At 40.5% G+C, this 15521-nt stretch overlaps 1 protein-coding gene across 1 annotated transcript in view; it reads right to left on the reverse strand.

The window, feature by feature from the left end:
- MDN1 (midasin AAA ATPase 1) overlaps positions 1-15521 on the reverse strand; it is a 146029-nt gene continuing 130508 nt past the window's right edge. The window contains exons 89-102 of the mRNA XM_045544027.1: positions 14222-14544; positions 13774-13932; positions 12329-12430; positions 11468-11669; positions 9568-9738; positions 8317-8474; positions 7535-7624; positions 6644-6759; positions 5803-5977; positions 4201-4274; positions 3988-4102; positions 3100-3163; positions 2185-2327; positions 1-1438 (exon numbers count right to left, since the gene is read on the reverse strand). Coding sequence (XP_045399983.1) covers positions 1250-1438; positions 2185-2327; positions 3100-3163; positions 3988-4102; positions 4201-4274; positions 5803-5977; positions 6644-6759; positions 7535-7624; positions 8317-8474; positions 9568-9738; positions 11468-11669; positions 12329-12430; positions 13774-13932; positions 14222-14544 — 2081 coding nt within the window. The 3' untranslated portion in view covers positions 1-1249. The remainder of the gene's footprint in view (positions 1439-2184; positions 2328-3099; positions 3164-3987; positions 4103-4200; positions 4275-5802; positions 5978-6643; positions 6760-7534; positions 7625-8316; positions 8475-9567; positions 9739-11467; positions 11670-12328; positions 12431-13773; positions 13933-14221; positions 14545-15521) is intronic.

Genomic DNA, 15521 nt, shown 5'->3' on the forward strand with positions numbered 1-15521 from the left:
TAAACAGTGGTATATGTTTTAATAATTTTTAGAATATAAGCTGCATAGCTTTTCAGAATAAAAAATAATGATATAACTTCAAGTACATGCTTTAGGACACTTGGTTAAACAAGCAATCTGTGTCTTTGATGACCACCTCAAGAGGGTGGCAAACTTCACAGTGTAACCTGAAAACAGACGCAGGAAAAGATGATTACATCACGGCATGTCAGCACGTTGCCTACAAAAGGACAGTAAATAGAACACAGCACACAGTTTCAAGTATTCAAGCACTGCTTTCTGGCCAAGGAAAAATTGCTTAAAAACCTCTGATGTATTCTGACTGGAAAAAATAAGATGTAGCCACTTAGATCTGGACACAGCATTTCTTCTCCAGAATGAGACTGGCTCAGTCCAGCTTGAAAGCAGTGTGAGGAATGTTTCTTCCTCTTAACTGTTAAGGAAAAAAAAAAAAATGAACTAAAGGAATAAATTACTACAACAACAGGAACTATGGCACTGAATGAAATAAAGGGAAAATTATCTTTTCATCATTGCATAGTTTCCCGAAGCAGCACATGTGAAAGAGGACACTGAAAAGCCACTTCGTTTTTACATGGCCCAAGGATCATTTCTGCAGATTACTTGGGCTCCCATAATGTCCACTCGCTTTACGAGAACACACACCCCACATACTTCCTACCCTCCAAGAAAAGGTAGTTCCTTTCATAAAAAGCATTTAAGAAAACACATCTTCTGACTCTCCAGAAAATTGCAGCTGTCTCAGCCACTTGACAGCTTCTGGGCAAGGCAGAGCTGAAAGCAGGGACAAAAGGGCAGTTCCCTTCTGTCCTTTGTCCAAAAGCCTGGAACAGTCCCATGTTCCTGGCAGCATCTTCTCAAGGTACAGGTGTCCAAGGCCCCCTCTTGGGCCAGGGCTTCCAAGATAGGGAGGAAGAGTGGCTCTTCCTCAGTTCAGACACTTGCTGCTACTGTTCCTTCACTGCCCCAAGTTTGTTATAAAACCTTAGCCCAGGCAAAGCAGGGAGCCCGAGAGCTTTCTCTAGGCTCTGAGATCATGTTGTAAGATATATACATACAATAAACTTTTTGTACCTGTTAGATGACTTTATAAATCAGATCTAAGTAAAGATAAAGAATTATATTTTAGAGCTGTAAGTTCCAAAACAGTTGTCCAAAAGGGAGCACCGGGGCATAGGACATTCTGACCATAGTTTAAATAAAGTCACTTTGGATTGTTCTTTCTGTTCTACGGGTGGTCAGAAGCTGTCACTAACTCAAACCACTGTCTGAGGGCATCGCTCAGTGTCTCAGGAAGCGCATTCACATCTCGAAGAATGATATAGAATGGGAATGGGAACTCCTCCATGTAGGATCGGATTTCAGGCATCTCTCCAGGTCCTTTAAATATTGGTACTTTAATGTCCAAGATAGAATCCTGTCAACAAAAAGACATTTTGAAATAAAAGGAAAACTAAATCAATTTCCGTGGCTAGCCTCTGTGTCCTATTCCTGCATATGAAACTAGCTTTTATTACAAAGTAAAAGAAAATTTTCAGAACTCTCATTAAGTGGAGGGGGCAGATCACTTTCTGAGCGCCCCTTCCAGGAGAATGAAATTAAAAGGAAGGAAAAGGGGCAGACAAGAAAATCTACTTCCTCTACGATGGTTTCTTCCATTCTCTACTTGGAATACTTCACATTAAATCTTCAGCTTGCTATCAAGGCTTAATGTGACCCGCAGAGATAATGCTTCCCCTAGAACAGAACTGCCCTGCAGGCATATTTCACTAAGCTGATTGATGCTTCCTGCTGAGATGTAAGTGTGGAAAGAGCTGATCTCCATTTCAAAGTGGTCAGGGCCCATTATCAAGGCTGCAGTGCCCCTACTGACTTTGAATAGAGGGGAACATTCTGAATCTTGGCTCTCCCTCTGTCATTACCTATAAGCTGTGTTGCAGACAGCCTTCACTGTAAGGTGGGAATAATGACCCCTGCCTTGCTGGCTTACTGTGAAGATTGGTGAGTAGAGACAAAGTGCCTAGAACAGTGCCTGACAGAATACCATGAATGCTGGAAATTGCCAGTATGATGGTCAACCCAGGCTGTATATATTCATATGGAAAAGGTTAAAGGGAACCTCTACTTTATCTCCAGAAAAGGTGGCTTTTAGTAGTCACTCACCCGTGAACTGGGATTGTCCAACACAACAAAAATTACAAAAATGTTAGCATTCTGGGCAGCCCGAACTGCTGCCAGGACTCTTTCTTTGCCCTCAAGGAAAAGGCCTCGTCCATCAGAGACTACCAGGAGGAGTTGTGCGGTTTCTGTGGAACATATGAGAGAAAGCAAGGAATAAAATGAAAATACTTTTTTTTGGAGACAGAGTCTGGCTCCGTTGCCCAGGCTAGAGTGCAGTGTTGCCATCCTAGCTCACTGCAACCTCAAACTCCCGGGCTCAAGCAGTCCTCCTGCCTCAGCCTCCTATAGGCACGTGCCACCATGCCTGGCTGATTTTTCTATTTTTTTGTAGAGACAGGGCCTCGATCTTGCTTAGGCTGATCCTCCCCTCCCTTGGCCTCCAAAAGTGCTACGATTATGGGTGTGAGCCACTGCGCCCAGCTGAAAATACGTTTTTAACAACTCAAAACTACCCAAAGTAGGTCAAATTTAATGTAAGCTTTCTCTATACTATTAAAACTAAACAGATTTCTGCAACTGATAATTCTTGGACACAAAAGGAGCCTCTGATTAGATCTATTACTTAGGATGCCTGAGTCAGAGACAAGACATAATAAATAAGAAACAGTAAGTTTCTGTCAATATAGCAGAATTTCCCTATAGAGCTTCAGGAAACGTCAAATGTAGATCAACTTCAGCTGTAGAGCAGTATACTGTATGAGAGACTTAAAACACTTCTCCATGGCTATAAACTGTAAAATGATAGTACTGAGCAGGCCATCAATTCCATCTGTTTATGTCTTTTCCTATAGAGCATACATTTTAAAACTTGATGACAGGTACAGTGAGATGAAGCAAGCAGCTTCTGAACACAGAACAGGAAAGCGTTTTGTTCACAAATGAAAGAATGCAGCTCACCTGGACTGATGTTTTGTGAGAGCTGCTGTGCAGCAACAAACATGTTGGCAACAGACTCTAGAAACTAAACCAGAAACAGACAATTAGAAAACTATTTAAACTCTCTTCCCATTGTCAAAGGGTCTGAAATTACTTCTGACACTGAAGTGATTATTATAAGATAACCACCTCAGGTTTACAGGCCATCAGCTGTCCCTTCCCCCCACCTGTAGTACAGGCCTTGTATTGCATGGTATTTACCTTTGGAAACGGGCATTCTCAAACACAGACGAAACGAAACATGTCTCTGGTATACATCCCACAAAGGAAAAGAAATACTCCCCTGGGAGATAAGCCAATAACCCCCTCAAACCAAACATCTGCTTTCTTTCAAGGAAATAACTGAGCAAAAAAGGGGCAAGAAAACACAAAATGTCTAATGCAAACTAAGGAAAGGAGATTATAAGAGCAGAACTAGGAGAAATGTCCTATCCTCTTTTTTAACTTGTTATATCATCCTGAGCAAGTCACTGGCTTTATTTTACATCATTTCTTCTCTAGGCTAAATGAGGGAAAGAAATAGGTCTTGGCCCATCTGATAAGCGTACTGGAAGATGGGTATGTTTTGCAAAATGTTCCAATAGCTTAGAAAAAATTGGGAGCCAGAAAACCAACGATGCAAAGTCAAATGATCTTTGAGGAACTTAGAAAAAGAAGTCTACACCTTGTTTTATAATGGCTACCAACTAAGCTTCTATTTCCAGTAGTACACAGGCTGAAGTTTAGGACTATTCTTTATTGTAAATTTTACCTGTCCTTACCATATTGAGGGAGAGTTCAAAAAAATTTTTCTCTCCTATATCAGCTTAAGAATAACTGTGCAGAAGACATTTGATTTCATCTACATACCTGAGCAATCTTGGTTTTCTTTTGTTGGAATGTGCAGAGCCGTAGAATCTGGGCCCCCGAGTAATCACTGAACTGCTCATGGAATGGGTGTAACAGCTTTACAGACTCCCCAAAACTTAGGGGAGAAAAACCAAATACAAAAGGAGTTATTGTCATGTGATCACAATAAGTTGTGAAAAGGGTTTTCCCAATGGGACTAAAAGGCAGCCTTACCTGCACACTGCAATCTGACCTACTTCCAGGAGGGTTAGCGCATTTCCAATCACAGCCAAAGATTCAAATGCAAGCTGTGAAATAGAAAGTTAAGGATTTAAGGAATCAGAATGTCCTCTAAATCAGTGCCTTTCAATTGTTTTTTAAATCAAGATTCCCACAGAAAATGCTATTTTTTTGTATGGCAGGAGAACAACATCAGTAAAGCTATTATAGTTCACAACCAACCCAGAGGCTTTGGCAGCCACAATGTTGAAACCTAAAATCCATTACCCCCCGGTAGGAATGATCTGCTCTAGACAACATTTAATAAAATTGCCCTTAAGAAATATGGTTCATAAATTTAAATTTTTCTTTCCTTGACTACATAAAAAGTAATCTCTTATGGGTAAGAAATTTAAAAAATCAATTTAAAACATTAATGTAGTAAAATAATACTGTAGAACTATATTAGAAAATGCCATTACCACTTGCATAAATGACAGCATAGTTTTAGAATTTAAACTCGTCTAAAAAACACCAAACTGAATGTTCTAAATACATTATTTCATTTAATCTTCATAACAATTCTGAGTATGAGGTTATAATTATTGTTATATATGAAAGTTGTATTATTATAACCCTCATTTTTCAGAAAACTAAGAAGTAAGTTGCTCAAAATCGTGGTAATAAGTAGGGAGCTGGGATATAAACCCAACTTCAGAGGATACACTCTAACTTTTTCCAGCAGAACATACACATTTTAGGTCGCTCATTAGTTCATGCTGTATAATGGTATCACTGCCAAAAACACACACTCTTCAGTGTATAAAATGATGGCACTGTAAGTAATCCTATTCAGGCTCCTAAACATTGTTAAAACTGATAGAACACTGACTCTGGATAATTTCAGACTTACATGTATCCTCAATACATTTACAAAAGAAAAAAAAAAATACAAAAAAACCCGAAGGTTTCAGATATAACTGTGTTGTGCATAGTCTTAACAGTTTCAGAGTACATTGTAGGCGGGCTATGGTGGCTCACGCCTGTAATCCTAGCACTTGGGGGAGGCTGAGGCCAGGAGTTTGACAACAGCCTGAGCAAGAGCGAGACCTACAAAAAAAATAGGAAAATGAGCCAGGCTTGGTAGCGTGCGCCTATAGCCCCTTGGGAGGCTGAGGCAGGAGAATTGCTTGAGCCCAAAAGTTCAAGGTTGCAGTGAGCTAGGATGAGGCCACTGAACTCCAGGCTGGGTGACAGAGCAAGACCCTGTCTCAAAAAAGTGGAAAAAAAAGAAGAAGAAAGGAAGAAACCACACTGTTGCATTTTGTAGAAAATAAACATTGTCAGGCTTACTTATTTTGCAACTAGACAGTAGAATAGAAGGATTAAGAAACAAAACAATTTAAAAGACTTAGAATAGTAAGGGACTAAAATATCTGAGACATCCTGGATTGACTTTTGAACTCCAAACCTTAGGTCTTCTCAAAGATAGTTATCACATTCTCAGAACAGGTAAGGTGTTTTTTGTCATATCATATTTAAAACATTCAGATGGCCCATGAAATATGGTTTGGTATTAATTTCCCATCAAATTGCCACTACATTTCTCTTCCTTACCTGCTTGGTGTGGTTGTCTACCATACTAGAAGAGTCATCAATAGCCAAACATATCTGATACTGGCGTTTACTGGGCTTGGTCCTTCGAAGCCAAATCTTGTCTTTCCGAAATTGACTAGCAATGTATGGAATGACCTTCCGCATATTTAGTCGCTTCCCTGTTCGATAGTCTCCTCTATTAAATTTATCCAGAAAAGGGCAAAGATTAGTTAGCGGCTACTAATTCCTCAGAATTTTCCCTAAGGACAAAAATCATATTAATATCTTAAAACCAACAGTACCAAATAACCTGTTCAAGGAATGTGGCACAATGAAGCGTTGTCAACTGAGGACCAAGGACCAGGATTTTCTTGACCACTAGCCAGAAAAACTGGACATATATGTGGCAATAATAATTAGGTCCTTCCAGGAAATCTAAGATACATTTTGAAAAATCAGAAAAAATGTTTGCATTGAGTATGAAGTTTTGGGTTCTCTCTTTTCTGTTCTAAAACTATGGTTCTGGACACATCTTTGAAAAGATCTAGGTGAGTAACACCTATAGCAAGTGAGGAACACAATATGTAGCAAGGTGAGCCACACATATACCTAAAGTCTCAGCCAATTTTTCCATCGAGTAGTAATAAACAAAAGAAACTGTATTCATACCAAACGGCACAGAAACTTTCGTGGCAGAGACAACAATAGGAAATCGGGGGAAGAACACGATACTGGTGCCTATGCAGCAGAAGTGGCAACCCAGAAGCCAATACCATAAGTGGTTAAGTGCTGAGCTCAAGAAAGTTGACGATGCTGCCATCTTTCCAGGGCACTGTGAGGGCTTCCAGTGGGGAAGACTTACTTCAGCTTGGCTGCCTGGGTAGGCTCTAATATGAGACGAAGCTGTTCACACAACTGTTGTGAAAGAGGCGCAGTTAAGACCAGGTAAGTCTGCCACATCTCAGCTGCAGCCTTCTCCTGTGACAACAAAGTGTAAGTCACCCTCACGATGTCAGAGCCAACCAAGTCATTACAGGGAGAAGAAAGCCTGAAGCAAAGTAGCAGAAAATCACCTGCATGAACTTTCTCAAGGGAAGCACTTTAAAGCTTCTCTCAGCAAAGTGCTATCTAATTAATGTGATTAAAAATATCTCCCCTTCCACCAAACCATAACCCACACTTCCAAGCGAGAAAGAATGAAACAAAGCAGTGTATTAGTGGATTTCACGACCAAATCAATGCCTTACTCACATCACCTACAGAGAGTATAACCTGTACCCTTCATATGGGGAGGGAGATGTGAATGGATAATTTTGGTGTCAGCAGATCCAGCTGCTCATTCATGGGCTTTCAGAATCATGTTTCAAAAGTAAATGTGACAAGTGAGTGCAAATCCCTCAAGTAACACATTCAGCAATGTGCTTACTTCCTAGACAAAAAGCCCTGTAATTTTCCAGCCAACTACAGCAGACCATTCAATGCATATATGTGGTGGGAATGATGAGGACAATAGATACAACAGAAGTTAAAGGAACTAAACTTACCAGTTTCTGTTTTAATTAAGATATAAAGCTAGTGGCAAAGCAGACAGAAAGCAATAGATAGACTAAGGCTTTAGGATTCTAATTACATTTTCCTTATACCTGGGTCCCTTTTATAAAGGTTATTGGAACTAAGAACCTATTAAGTTTGCTGTATCTTAAAAAACAAAACAAAAAAGTCAAGATATTTTAGGAAAAATCCAGTGACTTACTTCTTCTAGGTTTCCAGATTCATGTGGCTGCCACGTTTCCAGCTGTCTCTCCAGCTCCTGTCTTAGCTCACTGACATCTTTTAAAAAGGGCTAAGAAGAAAAAGCCACAGATAAGAGGCAGCCCACGTTGGAACCCACATTGAAACCCCCAACTTATTACTACTGGCTGCCTTCCTCCCTGCAGTGTGGCCTCAAAGTAAATATTCAAATGCCCTTGAGATTCAAAACTGAAGCAATTCATAAGTAAATTCAGTGGCACAATAAGAAGATGCAAGACAACCATTCTTCTTCTGCTTCCCATCTTAGACAACATGGACAAAGGAAACTTTTAACATTTATGAATCCACTCTACTAAAACAAAAACACCCTTAAGTCATCAAGCCAGACTGCCATTAAGTCAAACTATTAAGGAAAAGAACTCAGTTAAATGGCTCTTCCTTCATACAGGCATTAAACCAAAGATTCTTTTTACTTAACCATCATAAACTGCTAATTGTTCTAAAGGTTCCTTACACAAAGATGGTAAGCAAAGTAGGACATGAGAGCCAGAGGCCAAGGACTGGACCTGCCATTATGGACAGGTCATTATAATCCTGGAATTAACTGCTGGAACAGTGTCATCTGCTTAAAGAACACCTGTCACACCAATAGCATACCTAAAAATTTTTTAAGAACATGATACACCAAAACAACCAGATGTTCTTTCTAAAGGCAAAGATTTAAAGGCAATTTAAAATTATATTTTGTCAATTTTTACAGCAGTAATTTGTGAGTTTTAGTACCTGGAAAATGGTGTCCATGAGGAACTGATGGGCTGTATGAATGGTTGAATCTCGGCTTCTCTCTGGTCTCTCATTCTCTGTCTCCTTATGGGATTTGTCTGTCCTGGGGTCTTGGTCTTTCTCTGTTTCAACAGTTTGGGTCTCCATCTCATCATGGCCTATTTTCATAGAAGGACACAGTTTTACTTATAATAATAACATAAGGGCTTAGCCTTCGCTGTTGCCCATCAGTCTTATTAATAGTAATTAATCAAACCACTCACTCAATCCCCAACACATTTCCACATATTGATTCGAAATATTCTTTCTCCGTGAGTCATTGCCAGTTCTTACTCCCTAATTTCCCCTTGTCCCCACCCCAATGGTAAAGGCGGATGTTAATATTTGAGACTGTAGTTTACCCTAACAAGGCTTGTAAAACCATGTGATTCTTGAAACTAAATGCATGTAGAACTTCGAAAAAATAAAAACTAAAATAAATAAAACCATAGTTCCATTTTACAGATGAGGAAACCGACACAAAGAAAAGATAAATAATTTGCCTCGACCTGTGAAGTGAGTGAGAGGCAAAGCCTGGATTTGAATCTAGGAAAGTAACCACAGAGCTCTGCTTCTCTCACTGTCACGTGACAGCAGGGCAGACAACCTTGTCTAATAACCCTCAGAGGACAGGAATGAAGCAGAAGGAAAAAAAAAAAGTCTTTGAGTTTGGTAATTTTCTTTTGAATGTGCATTTATCCCATTGCTGATGAAGTTATTTTTTAATGTGCTAAATGCACGTCCTTTTTTTTAAAAAAAAAAAATAAACTGCGTAGTAATAGAACTTGACTAGCTATGAAATGGAAGCTTGTTGTTTTCTCACACGTATTTTCCTCTATTTAATATTTTACTGCATTTTATGCTAATATTGTATACTTTTATGTAATTAGAAACATTTCTTTAATAATCAAGAATATACCTTCTCATCCCAGCTGCAGTAAATGTACTATTCTGTTTTCTTCAACACATTTTAAAAAGACCAATGGGATTTTGTTGGAAATTCAAGTTTCAGGGGTCTCCTTGATGGATGGTATCCTGCAACACCACCCCTATACCTGTCCACCTTTTTGCTCCCAAATAAAATATAGTGAAACTACTACAGGTAAATTATTCATCTAAGCCATGGACTAGGATGCGGGGCAAAACACCAGACTAGACTACAGTATGAGAGAACAGAGTGCTCAGGAAGGGTCTGTTTAGTCTAGGACTCACTGAAGGTTGCTGTGGTGCCTGACTTGACCTCCTCTGGCCTCAGCTGCTCCGTGTCTGCTGCTTTGAGCTCCTCCTGCTCCTCTGTGGCCATGAGGATATCCTCTGTCCCCTCCTCTTCCTGATCCTTGCCACCATCTTTTGCAGACTGTTGCTGTTCCTTGCTGGCCACGTCTGCCAACAAAATGCACACACACACAGAGCTTAGGTCTTTGCAGAACAAAGTAATGAGTGGGGCTGTGGTTTCAGTCATTTCTAGCTTCCAACATTCTACTAATGCTCACTCTGCCGCTGACCAGCTACATGGTCTGGACACTTGTCTGTGCCTAGATTTCCTACAGACCCTAATGAAGTAAGTACCTGCTCCTCACCTCCTACAGAAGTTATGAGGATTATAGTGTAACTATACATGTGACCACAGAAGTAGGATGTTTGACTGGGTTCTTACTGCTATGCCCAGAAAATGATCCAGAATAGACGCCTGAGCATGTGACTCAAAGCAGCTAATGGAAATCATCCGCCATTACTGACTTGTGGGTAGATAAACTGTTAAAAGTTGACTCTATAACACTATAGAATGACTATAATTAACAATTTGTTGTACACTTTCAAATAGCTGGAACAGCAGATTTCTTAATGTCCCCAACACAAAGAGTGATAAATGTTTGTGGTGATATATATGCTAGTTATCCTGATCTGATCATTAAATACTGAGTATACATATTGAAATACCACACTGTACCCTCTAAGTTTTTGTGTGTCAATTAAAAATATAATTAAAAAAAGACTATAATACAAGGCACAGAAAGACTAACATGGGAATGGGAATCCCAGCATTGTGATCTTGGATGAGTTCTTAAACTTCTTTGGCCTCAGTGCACTCACCCACAGAATGGAGACAGTCTAGGTCATAGGATTCATTATTTGAGGAAGTCCATGATCATGTAGAAAAAGCTCAGAAAAGTTTTTGGCACAAAGCAAAAGCTCAATACTTGGTAGCTATTATATTACTGCTTTACTTTTGTTTTTCAAGTGGGGACAGGGAGAGAAAACAGTAATTCACTGAAGAGCAATTATTTTCATACCATCCTCATAGGTATCATCAATGCTACTTTACATGTTAGTAATGAAACAGTGAAAAGTCACCAAGAGAACCAACCAGAAGGGAAGACTGTCCAATGACTGACTACCTACCACCTTCTTGTGCTTAGACTTCCTTCCTCCCCTTTTCACTTTTGGGGAAAACACATATTTCAAATTCACAGTGCTGTGTCATTGCAGGGACCTCTCTGAAGGTGTCTATGAAGAAATCTCCAGTACTAAGAAATCTTAAGATCAACACTTGGTTTAGATGTGGCCAACTGTTATCAAGGACGTTTAAAAGGCTCATACTGAGCTCAGATGGCTGGGCTTGGTGGCTCACACCTGCAACCCCAGCACTTTGGGGAGGCTGAGATGGGAGGATTGCTTGAGGCCAGGAGTTGGAAACCAGCCTGGTCAACACAGCGAGACTCCACCGCTACAAAAAAGAGGTGTGGTGGCATGCACCTTAGTCCCAGCTACTCAGGAGGCTGAGGCAGCGGGATCACTTGAGCCCTGGAATTGGAGGTTTAAGTGAGCTATGATCATGCCACTGCACTCCAGCCTGGGTGACAGAGCATAACCTTGTCTCCAAAAAAGGCGGCTTATACTGAGCCCAGAACCTTGAGCATCTTTCACGTGGCTATGGATACCATTGTACCAAAACCAAACCACACTTCTTACAGTTTAAAAAGCCTCTTCTTCTCTCTGCTAATGTACTAATAATGAGTTTGCACTAACATCTGGCAGGCACACAGTCACAAAGCATAAGCTCTCACAGTGAGTACAGTGAGCAAAAGGAGCAGTTTTCCCTGTAACATACCATAGGTCTGCGCGTCGTATGTGTCGCTGCCTTGTTTAATGTGCTCAAATTCATCTGCGTCCTCCACCTGGGCCTGGGGCTGGGCTGGGCTCTGCTCGGCATGGCTGTCTGTATCCACAGTCCTCAGCCTTTTGTGTACATGCTCATTGTGATCACCCATGGAGCGTTCATTGTCAGCCTCCCCAGGTTTCCTCTTAAAACTCTGTGGGAAAAGTCCATCAATAACCATGAAGTCCAGGGGACAGGTTAAGTAAATTAAGTAAATTACAGCCATACAATAATGGAATTCAAAGTAGCTATTAAAAAGAATGGAGCTTCTATATACTCATATAGAACAATCTCTGTACCTAAAATAAAGGCAAGGAAGCAAAGAAACACACCCTCACACACACATACATCCACACCGTATACGTGCAGAAAACATCTCTGAAAGAAGAAAAAACTGGTAGCACCAATTTGATCTGAGGAGGCCTCTTGCATTGCGTGGGGACAGGGATAGAATATGTAGGCTTTTTAGGGGATTGGTTTTTATACACTTATTTTTATCATGTGCATAAATTATACCCTGCTAAGTAAACAAATTTTAAAAAGCAAAGACAAGGAATAGTGACAAGAGTAAAACTGGTTGACACTGGGCAGCAGCACACAGCACCTGGCTCTTAGGTTCCGCAGCAGGAATAGGGAGAGGGTGCAGGGAAGAAGCCCCAATGAAGGATTCCATCAGGAAAACCCCATGGTCCCGGTCTGCTCACCAAGGCTGCCATCACTTCTGGTGGGACAGCTTTTTTCAAACCACTACATTTAAAGCATCTTTTTCTATATGCAACCTTCACCTAAGTTTAGTTAAGGAGTGATAGAAACCTGTGTGTTTTTCCTGGTGTGTTTCTGGGAGGCCAGCCGGGCGATGAAGTTGGATTCATGGCCTTCTGCCTGGTTTGCATCTGCAGCTCCACTCCCATGTTCCTAGGAAATCGAAGCCATGAAAGAATGAGGTGGAGGTAGCTGTCACAAGCACCTGGTTGCTGTGCTGCACGGAGCACAATGTCTCTCATCTTTATTCTCATCTCAGAGTCATATGATCACTTCTGCCTACTCCAGAACTCACCCATGACTAAGGGCTGGCCTATGAGCAGAAATAGGCACATCCAGAGGTAACTATGTTACCCTCTCAGTGGCCGTCACTTTGCAAGGGTTATTAGTCTCTTGTCTATGGAAAGAATGTATCACTCCAAAGGCAGGAAAGACCTCTATTAGAAACCAAGCTTCATCAACAGGCTGTGCACCCCTGAGGTCGTCATTTAACATTACTAAGGCTTATTTTCCTCAAACATATAATGGAGAAAATAGAACAATATCTTCTATCCCATGGGATATCGTCGGATATTGAGGACATTTGCTACAGTAACAAAAATGTTTAGTACTTAATGGGTGCTCAGTGAATGAGTGTGGTGGTATATAAAAAGTATAGCTCAGAGAGGCTAAAGGAGTTGTCCAGAATCACCCAGGTAGCCAGCAGGTCCTCTCTGACATTCTGCTCTTTCTGTAGCACCCAGCAACCTGAATTATGGCCAACACATCGCCACCAAGTCAGGGAAAAAGTGCTTTGCTTTTTAAATTAAAACATTTAGAAGCCTGGTAATAAGCAAGGAAAAAAGCAAAGCACCATTAGAGGCATACATTGCATGAAGTCTAAATTCAACATTTTCTTCCTTGGGGGCTTTCTGAAAAACATGAACCCGATTCTCCCATCGAGAACTACCAGTCTAATAACATTTTCTTATTATGCACAACACTTAAATACAGCCTGTAGCAAATATTCTGGGGTTTGTCCTGGGAGGCATATAAAAACAGATGTACAGTCATGCACCACATAATGATGTTTCAGTCAGTAAGGGACTACACATACAATAGCAGTCCCATGAGATTATAATACCATATTTTGACTGTACCTTTTCTATGCTTAGATGTGTTTAGATACACAAATACTTCCCACCGTGTTACAATTGGCTACAGTGTTCAGTAATGTGCAGGTCTGTAGCCTAGGAGCAATAGGCTACACCACCTGGGTTCATGTGAACACACTCTATGATGTTCCCACAATGACGAAACTGCCTAACAAAGCATTTTTAAGAATGTATTTCCATCATTAACACATGACTGTACAATCATTTTCTCAAAGAATGGAATACAATCTAAAAGTCAACAACAACAAAACAAAAAATCAAACATAAACCAACTACTCCCTTTCAGATAGGGAGAAGATGGCTCCTAGGAGGCGACCATCCACTGCAGTGAGGACCCATCACCTCTTTCCCCTGCTCCTTCTCGGGTGCAGCCCCAGCCAGCTCCACGGCCTGCGTGCTCTGCATGTTCTCCACTCCGGTCTGCCCGCAGGACGCATGCTCCTTCCTCTCTGTAGCCTCTGGCACCTGCTCCTCTGTGTCAGAGCATTCCCCTTCTTCCTGCTTCCGCAGAGAAATCAAACATAGCATTAAATGCTCTGGGGGACGCGCATAACGGGGGTGGGGATGGGGGGTGGGGGTCCCTGCAGCAAGCAGGTCCCCCAACTCCTCACTGAGGGGAGTCTGCAGGGAGGGCATCAGCCAGCCAGTCTTAAAACAGAAACTTAAAACTCCTTGGCAGCACCACCTGGTGATAAAGAAGCATCCTAAAAGAGATTCTAGTGAGAATAAGGTGCATTTCTCTTCCTCCTCATTATTTTTAACATAAGAAAAGCCAGACATCCCACAATACCTGGGGCTGGAAACCCTGCTCAACAGGGACATCACTCTCTCCACCTTCCTCATCAGCTCCCCTGTCCTCTTCCTCCAGAGACTGCTGCTGCTCCTCTGAGTTTTCTTCAGGAAGTTCAGCAGTGTCTTTGTCTTGGTTGTCAGCTCCTGTGTCCATCTCCTCCTCCCCTTCCATCTTGTCATCTTCACCAGGGCCTTCCTCAGGTTCATGTGGACCCTGACTTTCACTCTGGTCAGCCTCGGTCTCTTCGTTTCTTTCTTCAGCTTCATGACCTGCTTCTTGTGAATCCATCGGTTTTTCTGTTATCTCCAAAGGATTTTCCTCTGGATAGATAAAGAAAGAACAGAGAATTTTAAAAACTTACATTAAGCTGGGAGGTAGTTAGGCAAGTGTTTGGTTTCTTTTTTTTATTATTCTCTAAACCAGGGTTTGACAAACTGTGACCCACAGGCCAAATCTGGCTCTTTACATGTATCTGTAAATAAAGTTTTACTGGAACACAGCCAGATATATACTCTTACCCCATCCATCTGTACTGCCTATGGCTACTTTCACACTATAGCAGTAGAACCGAGCTTATGGCTTACAAAGCCTGAAATATATATTATTTGACACTTTACAGAAAAAGTTTGCTTACCCTTGTTCTAACCCATATTCATATATCACATACAATTATTTCAATGGCACATTTCATTAAAAAATAGTAAGTAATCCACTTAAAAAAAAAAAACATAAACCAAAAAAAGGAAAAAACAAAAAAACACGCAATTGGAAAATTTTAAACCAAAGCCAGGAAGTGACAGTTTAAAGCTCAGTTATCACGGTGAATGATAATTGGTAGACATCATTATTTATCACACACTGAAAATATAGCATACATTTAAATAGAAACAATCTTATTTGAAAAGGTTTTATTAAAAGAGCTTTTCTACACTTTAGACACTTTGGAAATCAGTTGTTTTATTGGTAAGGTCTTTTAAGGGCTTTATTATTATTTTATTAGTAAATTATTTAAAATAATTGCTCCTTAGCATATACAATAGCCTAAATGAGTCTAGATATTTAAAGGCAGATAGCTTACTACACTCAGTGAATTAATTTTCTTAACTTTATGCTTGCTTGCTTGTTGACTTTAAGGTTGAAATCAGATACTAAAATTTAACTTTTACATAAATGGTACCTTTTATTCTTTTGTTAACTTGCTATTTTTGTTCTAATATGGCATTATAAAAAGATACACACAAATATATATAAAAATAGATTTTCTACGTGTGTAACTGATTCCTTAATCAGAGTGAGG

This window comes from Lemur catta, chromosome 2 (assembly GCF_020740605.2).
Source record: "Lemur catta isolate mLemCat1 chromosome 2, mLemCat1.pri, whole genome shotgun sequence".
Lineage (NCBI taxonomy): Eukaryota > Metazoa > Chordata > Mammalia > Primates > Lemuridae > Lemur > Lemur catta.